Source organism: Aedes aegypti, chromosome 2, assembly GCF_002204515.2.
Source record: "Aedes aegypti strain LVP_AGWG chromosome 2, AaegL5.0 Primary Assembly, whole genome shotgun sequence".
Classification (NCBI taxonomy): domain Eukaryota; kingdom Metazoa; phylum Arthropoda; class Insecta; order Diptera; family Culicidae; genus Aedes; species Aedes aegypti.
Genome location: NC_035108.1, coordinates 217,262,886 through 217,279,253, shown reverse-complemented (window position 1 = coordinate 217,279,253; position 16,368 = coordinate 217,262,886). Strand labels below are relative to the sequence as shown.

The 16,368-nt window shown below is 34.8% G+C and overlaps 1 protein-coding gene across 1 annotated transcript in view; it reads left to right on the top strand.

Moving 5' to 3' along the window:
* The first annotated feature begins 1,263 nt into the window (after positions 1-1,263).
* Positions 1,264-16,368, top strand: part of LOC5578261 (collagen type IV alpha-3-binding protein) — an 89,606-nt gene continuing 74,501 nt past the window's right edge. Inside the window, 6 exon segments of the mRNA XM_021843988.1 lie at positions 1,264-1,982; positions 5,837-5,998; positions 6,000-6,113; positions 6,115-6,137; positions 6,198-6,461; positions 12,678-12,708. Of these exon segments, the coding sequence (XP_021699680.1) occupies positions 1,746-1,982; positions 5,837-5,998; positions 6,000-6,113; positions 6,115-6,137; positions 6,198-6,461; positions 12,678-12,708 (831 nt within the window). The 5' untranslated portion in view covers positions 1,264-1,745.

Genomic DNA, 16,368 nt, shown 5'->3' with positions numbered 1-16,368 from the left:
ACTCACCAGAAAATCGTGGTACAATTAACAACGGCCCTCCCGTCTTCCCTTCACAGTTGACAAGAAAATTTCAATTAATGTCATTTCAAAGGAGGAAATGAGGAAATGTAGGAAATTACTTGACCCATTCAGTCAAGGAATTTCTTTACTTTTCTTGAGCGAAACAGCATAATTAGCTTTAAGCCTGATTCGCTGCTGACAAGTAATTTCTTGGCCTATCTTGATGCATGAGAAATTCCTGCAAGGAATCGATCAAGTAAGCGCTTTTTTCTGATCGCAGTACGCAGTTGAAAAGAAATGTCAGTTCAAACAATTATTTAAGATGTAGGGTAAACGTCCGTTGAATTAATCCTTATTCTTTTGTCTTCATCACTAGATTGTAGATGTCATAATCACATAAATGCCACATGTGTAACTGAGACGAGACTCGCGAAGACGGTCTTCTTTTTCTGTGATTGCTGAGTTTTTTCTTATTCCACTTTGTGTTTATACTAATTATGCGCATGCTGTTTAAAACCTCACATGAACCTCTCAGCAAAAAATGATTGAGTTTGCATCACATCGAATCATAAATAGCCGTTTGAGTGAAATTTCAAGTCAGCAAACGTAGCAGACATTAGAAATAATTTATCTTCTGCTTCGATATATCTGCAACTTTGGAAAAAAACTGCTCCGCCGACTGAGGTTTTTAATAACAGTTTACTTTGAACACAATACTTTTCACTTTTTCAGCCATAAAAACGGTGGGCTGCATTTGACGTTTCGTGAGAGGGGAATCTGGGCTGCATATGACGTTGATATTTTTCCTCTTCGCGAGTCTCTCTCAGATGTGTAATAATCTCATGAACTAATTTACAATGACGTCACGCTGCTTCTTCCACCGGGAAGAAAACCTTTTACTGCGGGCCGTGTTTACAAAAAATGAACTATTTCGTTATGCATTTATCCACTTCGTGTTCATCCGGTGAACATTCGTTTCCGGATGTTGGTCCGGATGTCATTTTTTGTAAACATTGCCCGCATTCAGAGCAGAAAAGAAAAAGAAAAACGAGGATAAAAGAAGACCGTGGATAAGTCCATACGCATTCAATGCAACGATCACAGAGAACAAGACCAGTCAATTCGCAGAATTTGTAATAAACTGCCCGGTTAAAAATAGAAGCTGTGTTCACCGTAAGATGGATATACTGTCGGGCATTGGTTTTGACGTTTTCATTTTGCATTCTGTTTCGCTCGTGTCAGCTGAGTTGTCAGTCACGCTGGGATAAAAAATAATGCAGTCTTGCGTGAGGAAAACATAAAAACAATCGCATAGAGCAGGAGTTCGGTCGGTCGTTCGAAAGTGTAAAATCAAACTTTGGCAAAATTGGAGTCTTTATCAGTCGTACCGTTATCAGTGTGCAAACGCGATTTCGGCGTTTTTGGGTACATAAATTAAAGAAGTAATTTAATTTAATTGGTGTCCTATTCAGTATTTCAAGCTGTGCGGTGAAAAAGTATGGTGATGTTTATTTTTGGATGAAGTGCTTCGTATCGTGAATGTTTTACTACCTATATGATATTCATTGGAAACTAGGAGAAAGCTGAAACATATTTTAAATACAAGTGATTTGTAGTCAAAAAGAATACTAACTTCAAATTTTCAACATCCTTACGTTATAAGGAGTCGTTAGTGAGTAACATTGTGTGATTTCGCTACCGGAATAGTGTAGAAGTTATATTGAAGGGAATTCTTACTTCTTGAAATGGCTGATGACTACTATATGCATAACAATGTTTCAAACAGTGACGATTCAGAGTCAGAACTCAATCTGAGCACTCCAGAGCTTAAGGGGTACCTAAGTAAGTGGACAAATTATATCCACGGATGGCAGCCCCGGTTCATTGTGCTGAAGGATGGCACATTATCGTATTACAAAAGTGAGCAGGACAGTGACTTCGGATGTCGTGGAGCAATCAGCCTACAGAAAGCAACGATTAAGGTGAGAGCAGAAAAGATGTGAGAGACGCGAAGAGCCGCCGACAATCAACGTTTGTTGGTTTGTTATCTTTCTCTGCATGTTTGAGCCAAAAGTGATGCGATTGGTTCGATTTGCCTTGCTTAGGTTGAACAGTCAAACAGTGTTTATATGCATTTGAATACAGAATTTGATCAGCGGGGTAATATTGATCGGAGTGACCTCGTGGAATTTCGGATCAACATTTTTCTATGAATATTTTCAATACATACGATGAAAAATAAAATAATTATAATGTTCCTTACGAACTGGTCTATGAGTTTCCTAACTGTACTCTGGAGAACTCTTAGCGGATTCTTGGGTTCAGGGGGCTTCTCAGAACTTTCCAAGCTTTCTTGAGAATTCCTCGAGCTTCCTAGCAGACTCTGGGATGTTCTTGTGAGATACTGAGATATTTAAACAATTAAATGATTTAATTTATTGTGATCATGTTTACTAGGAGCGAAGCAGGCAATCCATTGGTGAGGAACTTGTCTCTGGAGCTAGCATCCTGATATAGAAAGCGCAATAGTATCGCTTGTTCAGAAGTAAGTGAAGTAATAGTGGTGGTGAGTTAGTAGAACTAGGTATATGAAAAAATATGAGAAAATGGGCTGAGCAAGTAAAGATCTCAAGACTTATTAGCGATATGTCGTTGAAAGGTACGATTTTTCCATTGTTTTATGATGACTTTATGTAATGTATAGAGGCAATTTGATTACATTTTAGGTGACTAAATTGCATGTACTGCGTTACATCGAAGTTTTATGTTGTCAAATTTGAAGTTTACATAAAGTTTAGATTATGAAATGATCATACGAACTCAGTTCCGCTATGCATCAAAGCTTGTAGTTTTAGCATCTGTGTAGCCTCTAATACCAAGGAATCACCTAACACATTTAGCAAATAAAGATTTTTAAGTTCAATTCCTACCAGACCACATCCTGAGATGTTTGAACATTTTTCAAAGCAGCTAGCTTCTAAGATTTTGAGACTTTTTTCAAATCAATGAATTTATATGATATACTACTTATTTCCTACCGTTTTTCAATGGGTAATCGAAGAAAATACGTTTGCCAAATAGATGCATCTTCGGAAACTTTTGAACACTATGATGTAGAGAGAGCTTTAGACACTATAAAACTCAATGTGATAACGAAGGACTCAAAGGTAAAGAAAGTACCCGAACCGCACGGATGTGGTTCTAAATACTGTCACCCAAGCGCATAAGGGCTTCAGGGTAGGATACAAATCGGAACAAAAATAACCTTTTTGCGTGTCTCAAAGATAAAAGACAGAGCAAAGCTTGGATTTGCTGAATCCGTTGTCGCTTTCGGAAATGCTCCAGCGTCACATTTTTTTTGCTACATGTTGTCAAAATCGTATAAAATACTGATGTGATTGATGTTTGATGAAAATGTAAACAATGATTTATTAAATGTTTTGATAAATCAATCAGCATCCTAATAAAGACTTAAACTTGTGTATGGAACATAATTTGATTGGAATCAATTTAATTGAATATTTGAACATGCTTGCAGCCTTCATACAAATTCATTCTTTAATATGGCCAAGTACAACACTTTTCCAAATCATCAAAAAGCCCCATTTTAGTTGCGAAAATATTTGAAACATCGTAGATTCGTATTCATAAATACATATATACTGAATTTTGTAGTAAAATAAATACTAAAACCAGCTTATAAGCTGATGAACTTGCATGCAAGTCGAATAAAATCGATTAATAATGAATTTTTATCAATCAATATTTCAAAAACCAGACAGGCTATGAAATTTTAAAAACGACAATAGATTCAGCAACCCCAAATTAAGTAAAGCGGTACTTTGGAAGGGGCCTTCCTTATCCGAGTGGTCGAATCCGCGGCTTCAAAGCAAAGCTATGCTGAAGGTGTCTGGGTTCGATCCAGGTCGGTCCAGGATATTTCCGTAATGAAAATATCCTTGACTTTCCTGGGCATAGAGTATCATCGTACCTGTCACACGATATACGAATGTGAACATGGAAACTTTGGCATAGAAAGCTCTCAGTTAATAACTGTGGAAGTGCTCATAAGAACACTAAGCTGAGAAGCAGGATCTGCCCCAGTGGGGTCGTTAACTCCAAGAAGAAGAAGAAGGTATTTTGGAACTTGAGATAAAAACTTGTTCCGCAATTATATTGGAGAGCTTCGTTTAGAATCGGCTGCTCGTTTGCGATACCAATAGGACTGAGAGAAGCATGCCAATGTCCCATCCCGGATCCAACACGCTTTGCAGTGGGAATGGAGAGTCAAATAATGTACAATGGACACAGGAAACAGCCGCCTGAAGTAACCATAGTTGTTTTCGCCGATAACGACACGTTGGAGGTATTGAGTGAGACGATAGAGATGGTGGAGGTCCTGGCGTGTAAAACAAACATGACAGATTCGCGAACAGACTTGGTGTGGGTAAGCTCGCACCCACATGCTCGGGAGAATATATCAAAAGAAAAGCAAAAAAATCGCGAGTAATCCAACAAGGCGTGATTTTTCGTGGTTTTGTTAGAAGACAAATCAATCGTATATCCATAAAATCAACGGTAAACTATCAGTACTCTTGAAAAACATACATCTCGGAGGGGAAACATCTTTTTTTTGACAATTGACTCTGTACAGCTCGCGAACGCGTTCACGAATCACTTTGGCCTCGTTTACTCACAAGCACGAAAGGAGCGAGTAAATCAGCACTCTGTTGCTCGCGTGTGTTTTGTTTAGTGTTTGTTCCGGTTTAGCAGATATGTACGTAACTTTTTATCACTGCTACTCACAAAGACAGTGGATAACATCGAAAGCTGAACGACGAAAAGAACTGAAATTAGCTCACCAGAAGTCTGAACAGCTGCTTATCAGCAACTGCAAGCATCCGAATAGCCCATACTAGGCTTATAACTAATAGGTGTTAATGAAGAGTAAGATTTTTTTCAGTAACATAGTAAAAACATTTTTTTCTCAACGAATTCAACGTCTATGAATTTTGGCGAACGGGCCCTGATCAGTCGTACGACGCAACTTATTCGCGATGCTCTCTCATGAGCGCTGGACTGCACTGACGTTCATCTTCCGGATCCTCGTGGTCAACTGCTTCGTATCCTTGGCCCGCCAATTATTTTTGTGCACTAAGGGAGGCGAAAAAAAAACTTTCTTATTTTTTACTGAACAGCGACCGACAAGCGTTAAGTGGATATGTTAGCTTATCGAACTGATCTCAGGGTAGTCGATAAAGATATTTACCAGCTTTGGAAAAAATATAAAATATCTTATTTGTTTGATTTTTGATTAAAACTAGTGATTTGAAATGGATATTACATAAACAAATGACGGAATAGTTATGTATAATTTTGAAATATTCTCTATCATACAAACATTACAGGAATGTTGAATCAGCCTTTCTTTCATAGTAAAAGTATGTCACAGATAATATAGCAAATCTGCCGTAATATTTTATCTTATGTATATTTCGCACCTCGATGAACGAACATTCGGTGGCTCACAATCAATTGTTGATAAGCGAAAGCGATGATGCTTTACCACCCCTTCCGCATGACTCATGGCGCAATAATAGGCATATAGGCACTTGATCACATCTTGTGCATTACAGGCGTCAGCCGGCGAACAAGTTGGTATATAAAGCTCCATTGCAGCAAGAATAGCAGTGAAATGATATACAAATGAGTCAAATTCTTGGCCTTGAGTTCAAATTCATTTAGGGTGATAGCGCAGCCAATTGAGGTGTAAACACACGAGATTCATATACCCAATTAACCTGGTCAATTTTTTTATCTCAAATTTATTTTGCAGTCACACGAATTTGACGAATGCCGGTTCGATGTTTCGATTGGACAAAATGTATGGTATCTGCGAGCGGAAACACCAGAGGATAAGCGAAACTGGATTGAAGTCCTTCAGTCGTACAAAACGGACTATCCCGAAACCGTTAGCCTTCGACGTCATGGCAGTACCCATATCTTTGCAGTCCAATACCTTGTCAACGGCCAGTGGAAGTAGCTTGAAGCGTGTCAGTCGTGGATTGCGCGAAAAAATGCATGAAATTGAAACCTATCGGGATATCTTATACGGGACAGATTGATACCTTGCAACGGTATGCGAATATTAAAATGATCAATGTGCAGTTTATTCCAATTTAAACATTTATTTTTAGCTATTTTGACGTGCTTCATCTGAAGAATGAAGACAATGTTCCACTCGACTTGGGTGACGGTTTGCGGCCGATTGATTTCAAGGGAGAAGCAATAACATTCCGAGAGACCACTGCCGGTGTCATCACTACTTTGCAGCACTGTTTAGATATTATTTCCCAGAAGGAAGAAAGTTTCAAGAAAAAGCTTGATCGGGAGGTCGACAGACGGAAGAAAGCAGAGGAGCAATATAGGTAATGTATGAATATTGATACCAATGGATTGAGGTTCTTTCTTTTGCGTCTGCGTTCGAGCGGACGTAATTTAATTTATTGACAAACACTAAGCCCTATAACTTTCCTTGTAGAAAAAACATATGAATCAGAAACTTTTTTTGGTTTATTTCTTTAGTCATTCATTCAATTATTAAAACTTTTCAAGCGAAGAAAATTTCTCAATGATGATTTCTGAAATTTTCACATGTTGAATTTTACAGAAATACATGAACGTTGGAAACATTTAATTATTGATCTAAAAAATTTCATTTATTAATAACAAGTCTGTTTCAAAAAGTCACTTTTGTATAAACAATTTTTGAAGGTCTGTCAAATGAATCTCCAATGATATAAGGTACCATTTTACTTTCATAATCATGTATAGATATTTTTCAAAACTCAATGTTATTGTTTACATTAGAATTTGTTTTATTTTTCCAGTAGAATTACAAAGATAAAGTGCTTTGCGTGAAAAAAGCTCTATTCGATATTCGGCAGGATACCGAATAGTTGAAATATTCTTATTCGGCCAAACGAATATTCGGCCCGATGGTATTGAAATAATTTCAAATCTGTTTTTCCGTTAGTTACACGGAAAATAAAACATGCTTTGAAAACAAATTAAAAAATTAATATTTTCTAAAGTACCGTAAAAATGTGATTTTTTATTATTGCCAAAAATCAATACTCAGGAGAGGCTTCAAGAAAAAAAAAAGGGATGTTCAAAAATAAAAACTATAAAAATCCAAAACCAAAATTCAAATAAAAATAAATCATTGCCCAAAACGTGTTTAGAATTATTTTAGATAACGAAAAATGATATTTAGATCGAAAATAAAAATTAAGGGTTAACGGCTGAACACGTAAAAAAACATTTTAATTTTTAACTTCTTGTACGTAATCTCAACTATCTGATATAGTTGATGAATGTTTGACTTTGTTTTCCAACTAAAAACTAAGTTTGGAAATGGTTTTTTTGCCACCTATTTGAAAATCTTGACCAATGTGCGGCACCGTAGTCGCCTTAAAGCCATAGAACGGAGAATTTCTCACAATTTGAAACAGTAAACTCCATTTATTAAATCAATTAAATGGAAATTTTAATGTATCATATGTATGTAAAGTTTATATTTTTTCCTAATTAGTTAATTTTGTTACTATTCGGTGACTATTCGACCTATTTGGCCGAATAATAGATTTAATTATTTGGCATCATTCGGCAAAATAAAAATTTCGACACTTATATTCGGCCGGCCGAATATTCGGTACATCTCTATTATTGAGTTTAAAATTCATATTTTGGGGTTATTTCTCTCAGTCTGGCATACCAGACTCATGTATTTTAATCCGACGTTTCGGACACTTATATTGAGCCTTTTTCAAAAATTTAACGACTCAAGTAGTAATTTATGCATACAAATTGTGTTTATGTAAATCGTTCGACTAGTATTGTACAATGTTATGATAATAAAAAAATCTCCAAAATAATAAAATTTCACACGAGTATGGAACAACGTTTAGAACGGTCGAGTTTTGGAGATCAAAATCAATGATTGTTAGAAATTGGCTGGAAAATTCTCCCGGCTTGTTCTCCGGAAGCATCATCAATCAAAAGCCTGATGGAAAAAAATCAAGTTATTTTTGGAGCAAAAAATTAACAGATAAAAAAAATATTTTTTAACCGGTATTTTTAGAGAAAAAATATTTTAAATTTGAAGGGAACTGATATGATGTTTTGGTATAAACTACGTCTAGACGGAAATTCTAATATAGTATTAATATGAAAAATAACTTACGCCTTCACAGAGTTACTTATTTAGTCCCCACGTCACATTGAAAGCACAATCGGAGAAACAATTGTTCTATTTTTAGAAGACCTTTCAAAGTACAATTGATAATCATCAAAATTGGCCACACTGCTGTAATTAAATCGATTTTATTTTCCACATATTATTTTCATAATATGTTATTCTGAGATTACCAATTGAAATATTCGGAGAAAAACTTTTACAATTTGCTGTATGATTGATAAATATGCACTAGACTGGCCCTTAAACAAAATAGTTGTAAAACTCGACGGGGCACCCCCTAGATATGTGCCTTAGGGTAAGAAAAATGCTCTCTCAAAATTTCAACTCATTTGGTTGCATCCCCAGCTTGCGCATTCAATTCGAAGTTTGTATGGAATATACGTTTCAAATATATTGAAAATTGACCCTATGTCCACTGTTTCGTTCCGTATACTAGTTGTTCGCGTTCAATTGAGCCCAGAATGACAAATTCACTAGTTGAAACCCTAATGAACATAGTTGGCAGAAGGTTGTATCTGGATTTAAGCTCATTTTCATTAACCTTTCAGTTGTTGAAAGTGAGTCTAAGATTAGCACTTCCGTACAATCACTTATATGCATGCACCTTGTACCGCTGCTCGTCCAACGTCATAGGTGGCTATGATGCGCTTAGTGGATACCACTCAGCTATGTTGCAGAAATACTAAGCAGTATTGCAATTCTACTTCAGATAGCTAAAACACCAATTTTCTCAAGGTTAATCACATACAACCTTCTACAATATTGTTCACTATGGTATCAAGTAGTGTTTTTGACATTCTGAGTTCAATAGAACGCGATCAACAATTTTTCCTGACCTGAACAGGAGATGATGTTCTATTACCCATATGTTTGAGCTGAAATTCCCATATTAACTTCAATTCAATTGCGCCACTTCATGGAACGACCAAATGAGCTGAAATTTTCAGAAATCTTCCTCTAACCCTAAGAATAATCTTGGGGGGTGCCCCGTAGAATTATACAACTTTATTTTTCTCCCATACTGAGCTGGGCCAGTCTAATATGCACCAATGCGTAGTATGAGACTTTTTAGTAAAACGACCACAAAGAGTAAAATTTATACTTTAGACTGCGGTTTAAACTAAAGAATTAGCTCTCGTTTATACAAATAAAGTTTCTTTAGTTATCTAAATTAGTTTTAAACACGCTTTTCACTTTTCTCTTTTGCTGCCATAAAATAGAACAATCACTAAAGTTACCTAATGTCAGAGAATGGTGGAATATAATTGATTTTTTTTTAAAGCTGTACTTTTAGTAGAGTAGTAAAGGATACAAACACGCAATTTGTTCATAAAAATGAAGATTTTTGTTTTGCGAAAAATAATGTTAAACTTTGACGAACAACTTTTCTTAGGAGTTTTTGGAAAAACTATTTAGCTCTTCATCCAAAAGGATTTTCTATAGGGTGTCTCAGAAAGTATGGGCACGACCTCACCATTCCGCCATTTCCAAGACTAGTGAAGATAAAAATTTGATTTTAACACATTCGATTACTGTACTTAACAAAAGATTGCGATTTTTTCATGAATAATTTAATTATTATTGTGTTGACTACGTAACATTTCTTTGAAGCATATCTTATCAGTCTTGCAAAATTCGCGTTTTTTTTATCAACTTTGTTTTACAAAATTTGTTCTACGTCAGAAAGTGCGTATAATACAAATCTGAAAAAATATATTTATAAGCGACGATATAATAATAGATTGGACAATCAATTGAAATTTTAAATTTATGTATGTAATATTTGTATTGGAACTAAAAATTCGATTCCCGCCATGGTCGAATTGAAAATGTTCAACAAACAAATCCTTATGTTTACGTAAAAACATGAATTATTCAAAAATTAAAGTTGCCAATCCAAGAGAATAGGGACTTACCTTTTGTAAATCTGGAATGTATTAATTTTGTTACTATTTAATATACCTGAAGAGTTATAACTTCGTAATATTGTCTTATGTGGAGAGAAAAATACGAGATTTTTCGAAATTCTACCATTTTTTAAGTGTTCTCTAACGAAGCCAAATAAAATTTCAAACAAAAAGAAATGTAAAACATCCTTGATACAATGTTCTTTAACTCACCATGGTGAAAGGTTTTGATAAAAACATGTTTTTCTAGTTATTTTCCAACAAAAACAAAATGTGGGGCCTGTGCTGGCCACATAAGAATTAATTTTATAAAATTAAAATTTTCAGTGTAAACGATTATTAAATCAAACAAATTTATCACAGATGCTGGTGGAAATAGCCTATAGAAAAATACAAAAATATAGAAATGTTTGATTGTTTGAAAAAGTACTATGATTTTCATTATCAAAGTCGTGCTCATACTTTCTGGACACCCTATAAGATCTTATATTTTCATAGCATTGTAGAATAATAGTTGAACGATGCCCAGAAAACCGATTACGATTTTATCAATAAATAAAAAAGATATAGCATAAATAAAGTGTCCACTTTATAAAATGAACAGTCCTTATGGGGCCCTTTCTAATTTTAAATCATTTTGTAAAATGCAAGTGAGATTCAAAATCTCACCCACACGTTTATTATTTTTTTTTTTACTTTTTATTGAAAAAATTCGCAAAATAGAAGGCACATGAATTTCGTTTCGAAAACAAAGAAGAAAAGAGCGTATAAAAATAACATCAACGGTCATATTTTGGCAACATGAATTCAATCGAATAATTTCAAAATTGAGAAAACCTTAGAAGAAAGTTTTGAAATGTGACATTAGATGCAGTTACTTCGCTTAACGGGGCAAGTGGGACCCATCCAGTTTCATGCGTCAATCCATGTTAGTAAGTCAACCATTTTAATAATAGGAATTGAAAAATCATAGATTTTTGATTTTGAGTACATAAGGGATGAAACTATAAAATACCCTAGACCCAGAAAAACCAAAATGTACGTATAACGAAATCACCTGGAGGCTTTGTATGTGAAAAATTTCACTTATAAGATGTCGCGAAAAGGCCTTCTACGTACAAAAGTGGAGGCGATATACGTGCATACATTATGTGACGAATAATAGCATACAATGCGAGTGTATAAATTATCTACCGAACTTACCTGTGACTTATACGACTTAACTTATAATAACAAATGTTGATTTGACAGCTGCTACGGAATGATTCGACTTACTTTGTACGAGTGTACGGGACGAAACCAAATGTAAAAATGAACTCAGAAAAAAAGCGTTTGATGCGAGGAAACTCATCAATCTGACGATTTTATCCACCGTGTTTTGGCGGGTTTGTATGAATTACCGAGTTATAACGTGAACTTTCATGTGATGTCTGGTTGTCTGGGACGTAACGCTTTAGGAAGAAAACATACATAAAACATTTTTAGTATGTAACATCGCACTTAATATTAACTCTCCACAAAATTCTCCACAAAAAAGCGTAAACATGAATATAGTCGACTCTCCACATCTCGATGTTCTACATTTCGATATCTCTCCTTATGTTGATGATTTCCTCGGTCCCTTCATTCTGCATATAAATTTGCTCTCCATATCTCGATATCTTCCTTGTTTGGATCCACTTCTACTTTTGATTTGATTTGCTAGATTACGAAAGCAAATGTGGTGCCGAACATAATGCATCCAAATTCTGAGAGCCGGATCGATTCGGATAAAAGCCCATGACTAAACCTAGAGTAGGCAATATACGAAACATAATGACACATTCGATTCATCACAATATTCCAAGCAAAAACTTTTAAATTATCACATATCTTCAATGCATGAAAAGGTAGTAGAATTTTACGCGTGAAATATTTTGAACACTACCAATTCGACTAAAAAAATCCCAAAAAATGTCTTACCGAGTTGAATAATTTTAACAGAAATATATGTTTTTTATTTTCTTTTTTGTCTGTTTGCAAAAATCAATACAAATGGTTGCCCTTTTTGTCAAAACCGGAGGTTCATATATTAATTTGTTCAGTTGTTATTGTTTATTAAAGGCTGTTTATGAAAAGCTATGAATTTAAAGCTCAGTTTATATAAATAGGAGCTCTAGGAACCAAAATGATAACTTAACATTCTCTCATTTGTATTAATAACGAATATTTTTTCTGTCCAGTATATAGTTGTGAAAAAACTGAAGTTTAGTTTTTATGCGAACCGCTCCATCTTGGACCTCTGAGTTTTAGTTGTTGTGGATTGATGTATGTATTTTCAAAAACATTTTTTTTCTGGCCTAGGGAGCGATCGAGGTTTGAGTTGACTCCCAAAACCCCTTCCAACTGGTTGCGCCACTGATTTCTTATAATTATTTCTTAAAATATGTTCATATTCTTTAGGTCCGATATATAAAATAATCGCTTGTTTTCTTTTTTACAGGGTTGCAAGGAAGAACTTACTAAAATAGAAATTCCTCTATACCCGGTCCTGATCTGGAGGTGAGTAGTGCTATGAATATTTGTGACACAATTTGAATACATCAAAATACGATGACTATAAAAAAAAAGATTTAAATTTGTGAATGTTTGTCATCGCCATGGTTGCCGTTATGCCAGATAAATCTGACACTACCAGACTTTCGTCGAAAGAAGATGAATAGACAATTGGCTTATTTTACCACACTTTCAAAAATATATTGGTTTTAAGCAATCTTGTTACACATTTATGATAAATATTATAATTTTTGTAACGTGCAAAAATCAATTTGAAAATATAAATAGGCACAAATTTAACCACTCAATTTTGTATTTTTAGTACCAAATCAACCAACTTTGAATGGTGGCCTCCATATCGAACACTATCTAGACACGACTTGAATTCTATAAACAAGTTCACCATTCAATGTTTTCATTCCAGGAATAGTAATTCAATTGAAAATTCAAGTAATTTGAGTTCTGCCCGCAGATGTCTATCGAAAAATCTTTCCATCCTCCAAGTTTTCCATTATATAACATCGTTTCAAACATTTCTATTGTTTAAAAAAAACTTGTATAGAACAAGGATATGATGTATTAGGGTAACGGTCGTATTTTGAACCCCCTAAGGAAGCGATTTTAGTTTTGTGTCCCAATTAATTACTTGCACAGCCTAACCAAGTCAAAGAACATGTCAAAATGTAGAAAAAAACTTCCTCTACGAGATAAAAATGCCCAAACGGCCATGTAGGATCCAAAAAACATCGGAAAATAATTGAATTGTGAAGCAGCTGTTTTTCATTATTTTTGACACACCAATACATTTTGGACCTTCAAAGTATATATTTTGGACCCCCGGCATTTGTTTATCCGTTTGGCGACAAAGTCCATGACACTGGATGTATAATATGCTTGCCCATAGTCTAATCAATCGATCGATAATAGAAAACCGAACAAATTTACGGGCTTTTTGTCCAGAAATTTGAAAAAAAGTTTCTGTTTACATTTGAGAAATTTCTGACGGTTTCAATTTTCTGTGTGTAACGTGTTGTAACGGTTGCATGGATGCAACCGATTAAAATTAAATTAATTTCCGATAAAATAAACACATTTTCTAAGTACAAACGGTTGATGCAAAGTGCGGAATAGTCGTATCTTTCCAAATGGCATGGCGAATTGAGTTGGTCTTTCTATTTAAATTAGGGAATTTGCAGGAAAATGGCCAAGGGGGTCCCAAAATATATTGGTTACCCTATTCTACGCAAATGTTGCTTTTTCTCTTTTTTGATTGGACATCGATTTATTTATGTTTGATGGTGTCCCACGGCGTGTATACGGGAAAGGTTTATCATAAAATAGACATCACTAAATCTTTCACCGTTTGAAAATAAAGATTTAAGCTTTCACTCGACGTGTTGTCCAAAAAAAATCTCGAAGATTTTTTTTTATTCTACGTTTTTGTTCCTTTAAGTACATATTTTGAAATATAATCATTGTATCATTGTATCATTGTAAAAGACAGTTTTTTTGTAAAGATCGATGAAAGCTTTAATTCCAAATAGAAGCTCATAAAATAAAATATATTAGGTATCATCTTGTAAAAAAAACTGTCCTATGTGATTTTGAGGCTTTGATGAGATATACGACACATATTCAATGAGATATGTTGGAGATTTTACTGTTGGAATACTTATTCGTACTGTGCATTACATCTGCACTGGGGCTGGTCCTGCATCCGAGCTTAGTTTTCCAACAAAAACAGTTGGGTCCTCCAGAACAGGACACACGGCGTGTCTGGTAGAACGATATTATCAGAAAAAATAGGCATCTCTAATTCTTTCACCATTCTATAGATTTTTAACTTTCATTTGACATGTTCCCCCAAAAAAAAAAAATCCGCTGAGGGATTGTTAAAATGTTCTTAAAAGTACATTATTTTTAAATGTAATCCCAAAAAGGCTGAGTTTTTTCTCTCAAGCTCGATGTAGGCTATTTCAAATGAAGGATGATAGAATAAAGAACCATAAAGTTACATGTTGTAATATCGATAATATCGATTTAGCGTATAACTGTTTCTTTTCATGGTTAAAATACGTTTTAACGTTTTAAAACTTTCTTCTTCTTCTTTATCTCCTTCTTCTTCTTTTTTTCTTGCATTACACCTCTGCTGGGACAAAGCCTACTTCTCAGCTTAGAGTTCGTTGAGCACTCAGTCATTAATTGAGAGTTTTCTTTGCCAACCAATTAATCATTTGATCGTGCGGTTTATGAGTGCGATCTCGTCATGTTCTTTTTTATGCTGGAATGAGTTATCTGCGTTGAAATCCAGAAATCTCCCGGCAATCGCCTCATAAATTAGTTATGTATTGGTTTATTACGAGGTAGGTTAAAAGTAGAATCGATCAACATAATAACAGCCTGCGAAAGGAAACGAAATACGCTCATGCTCAAATGCCCTATATCCCAAGTTTTATAATCCTCATTTAACATCATTGAAGGTCACTCATTTGGCAATCCTCGCATCAAAACAGCGGCACCACCGTATATGGGATTTACCATTGTGACAGCATTGCTGTTCTATCGAACACGCAAGACAACGGTGGCGCTAATCTATGCGTTTCATAGCGGCCGTTTGGGATATTTTAATGATCCATAAAAACACGTAATTTTTAGTAAGCAGCACTTATTTTCTCACACCGAAATTACTAAATCAAGCATCTATGTGTATCGTATTAATTGAGAAAAAGATGAAAATATCAAACAACAGCACCAAGTATTATTGATGTGTAAAAATGGGTTATAAACAGCTCTATTTTCGTTTCAATAGTTTTCAGTATCAATTTCTACGGAATCGAACACTGAAATATGTAAATAAAGCTATGTGAAAATTGTTATGAATTACGTCAATTTTCAGGATGGTTGGTTCGATCTCACTGGTCGCAAATATTGTTCTTATATACTATATATTAACATTAACGATTGATTTTTTTTTATTAAGTATCATTCCAACATTACATTCATTTCTTATATCTAGGTGTTCTGTGTTATTAGATTATAACACTATCATCCTAATTTGGTAAAAACAAATTTAAGATTTTATTAACATTTTGTTTATATAATATACATTTCATTTGCCGTAGCAGTTCTAATTTTTACAGGTGAGTTGATTTCACCTGCTTATAAGAGAAAAAAAAACGCTTTAAATATACTTAACCTAACTTAACCTAAACATATAACGCATTAATCGTGGCAATAGAAGATTGCAACGATTTTTGCCTGAAATTATTTATTATTTTATTTGAAATTTGTTCCAATGTTTCAACATTGGATATTCTATGTAACTCATTGGTACTATACCAGGGAGGAAGCCTCAGAATTTTATTTTGAATTCTCTGCAGAGCTTTCTTCCTGGTATTACAACAGCTAGTCCATATGGTACAGCATACAACATCTTCTTCTTCTTTCTGGCGTTACGTCCCTACTAGGACAGAGCCTGCTTCTCAGTGTTCTTATGAGCACTTCCACAGTTATTAACTGAGAGCTTACTATGCAATGACCATTTTTGCATGCGTATATTGTGTGGCAGGTACGAAGATACTTTATGCCCTGGGAAGTCGAGAAAATTTCCAAACCGAAAAGATCCTCGACCGGTGGGATTCGAACCCACGACCCTCAGCTTGGTCT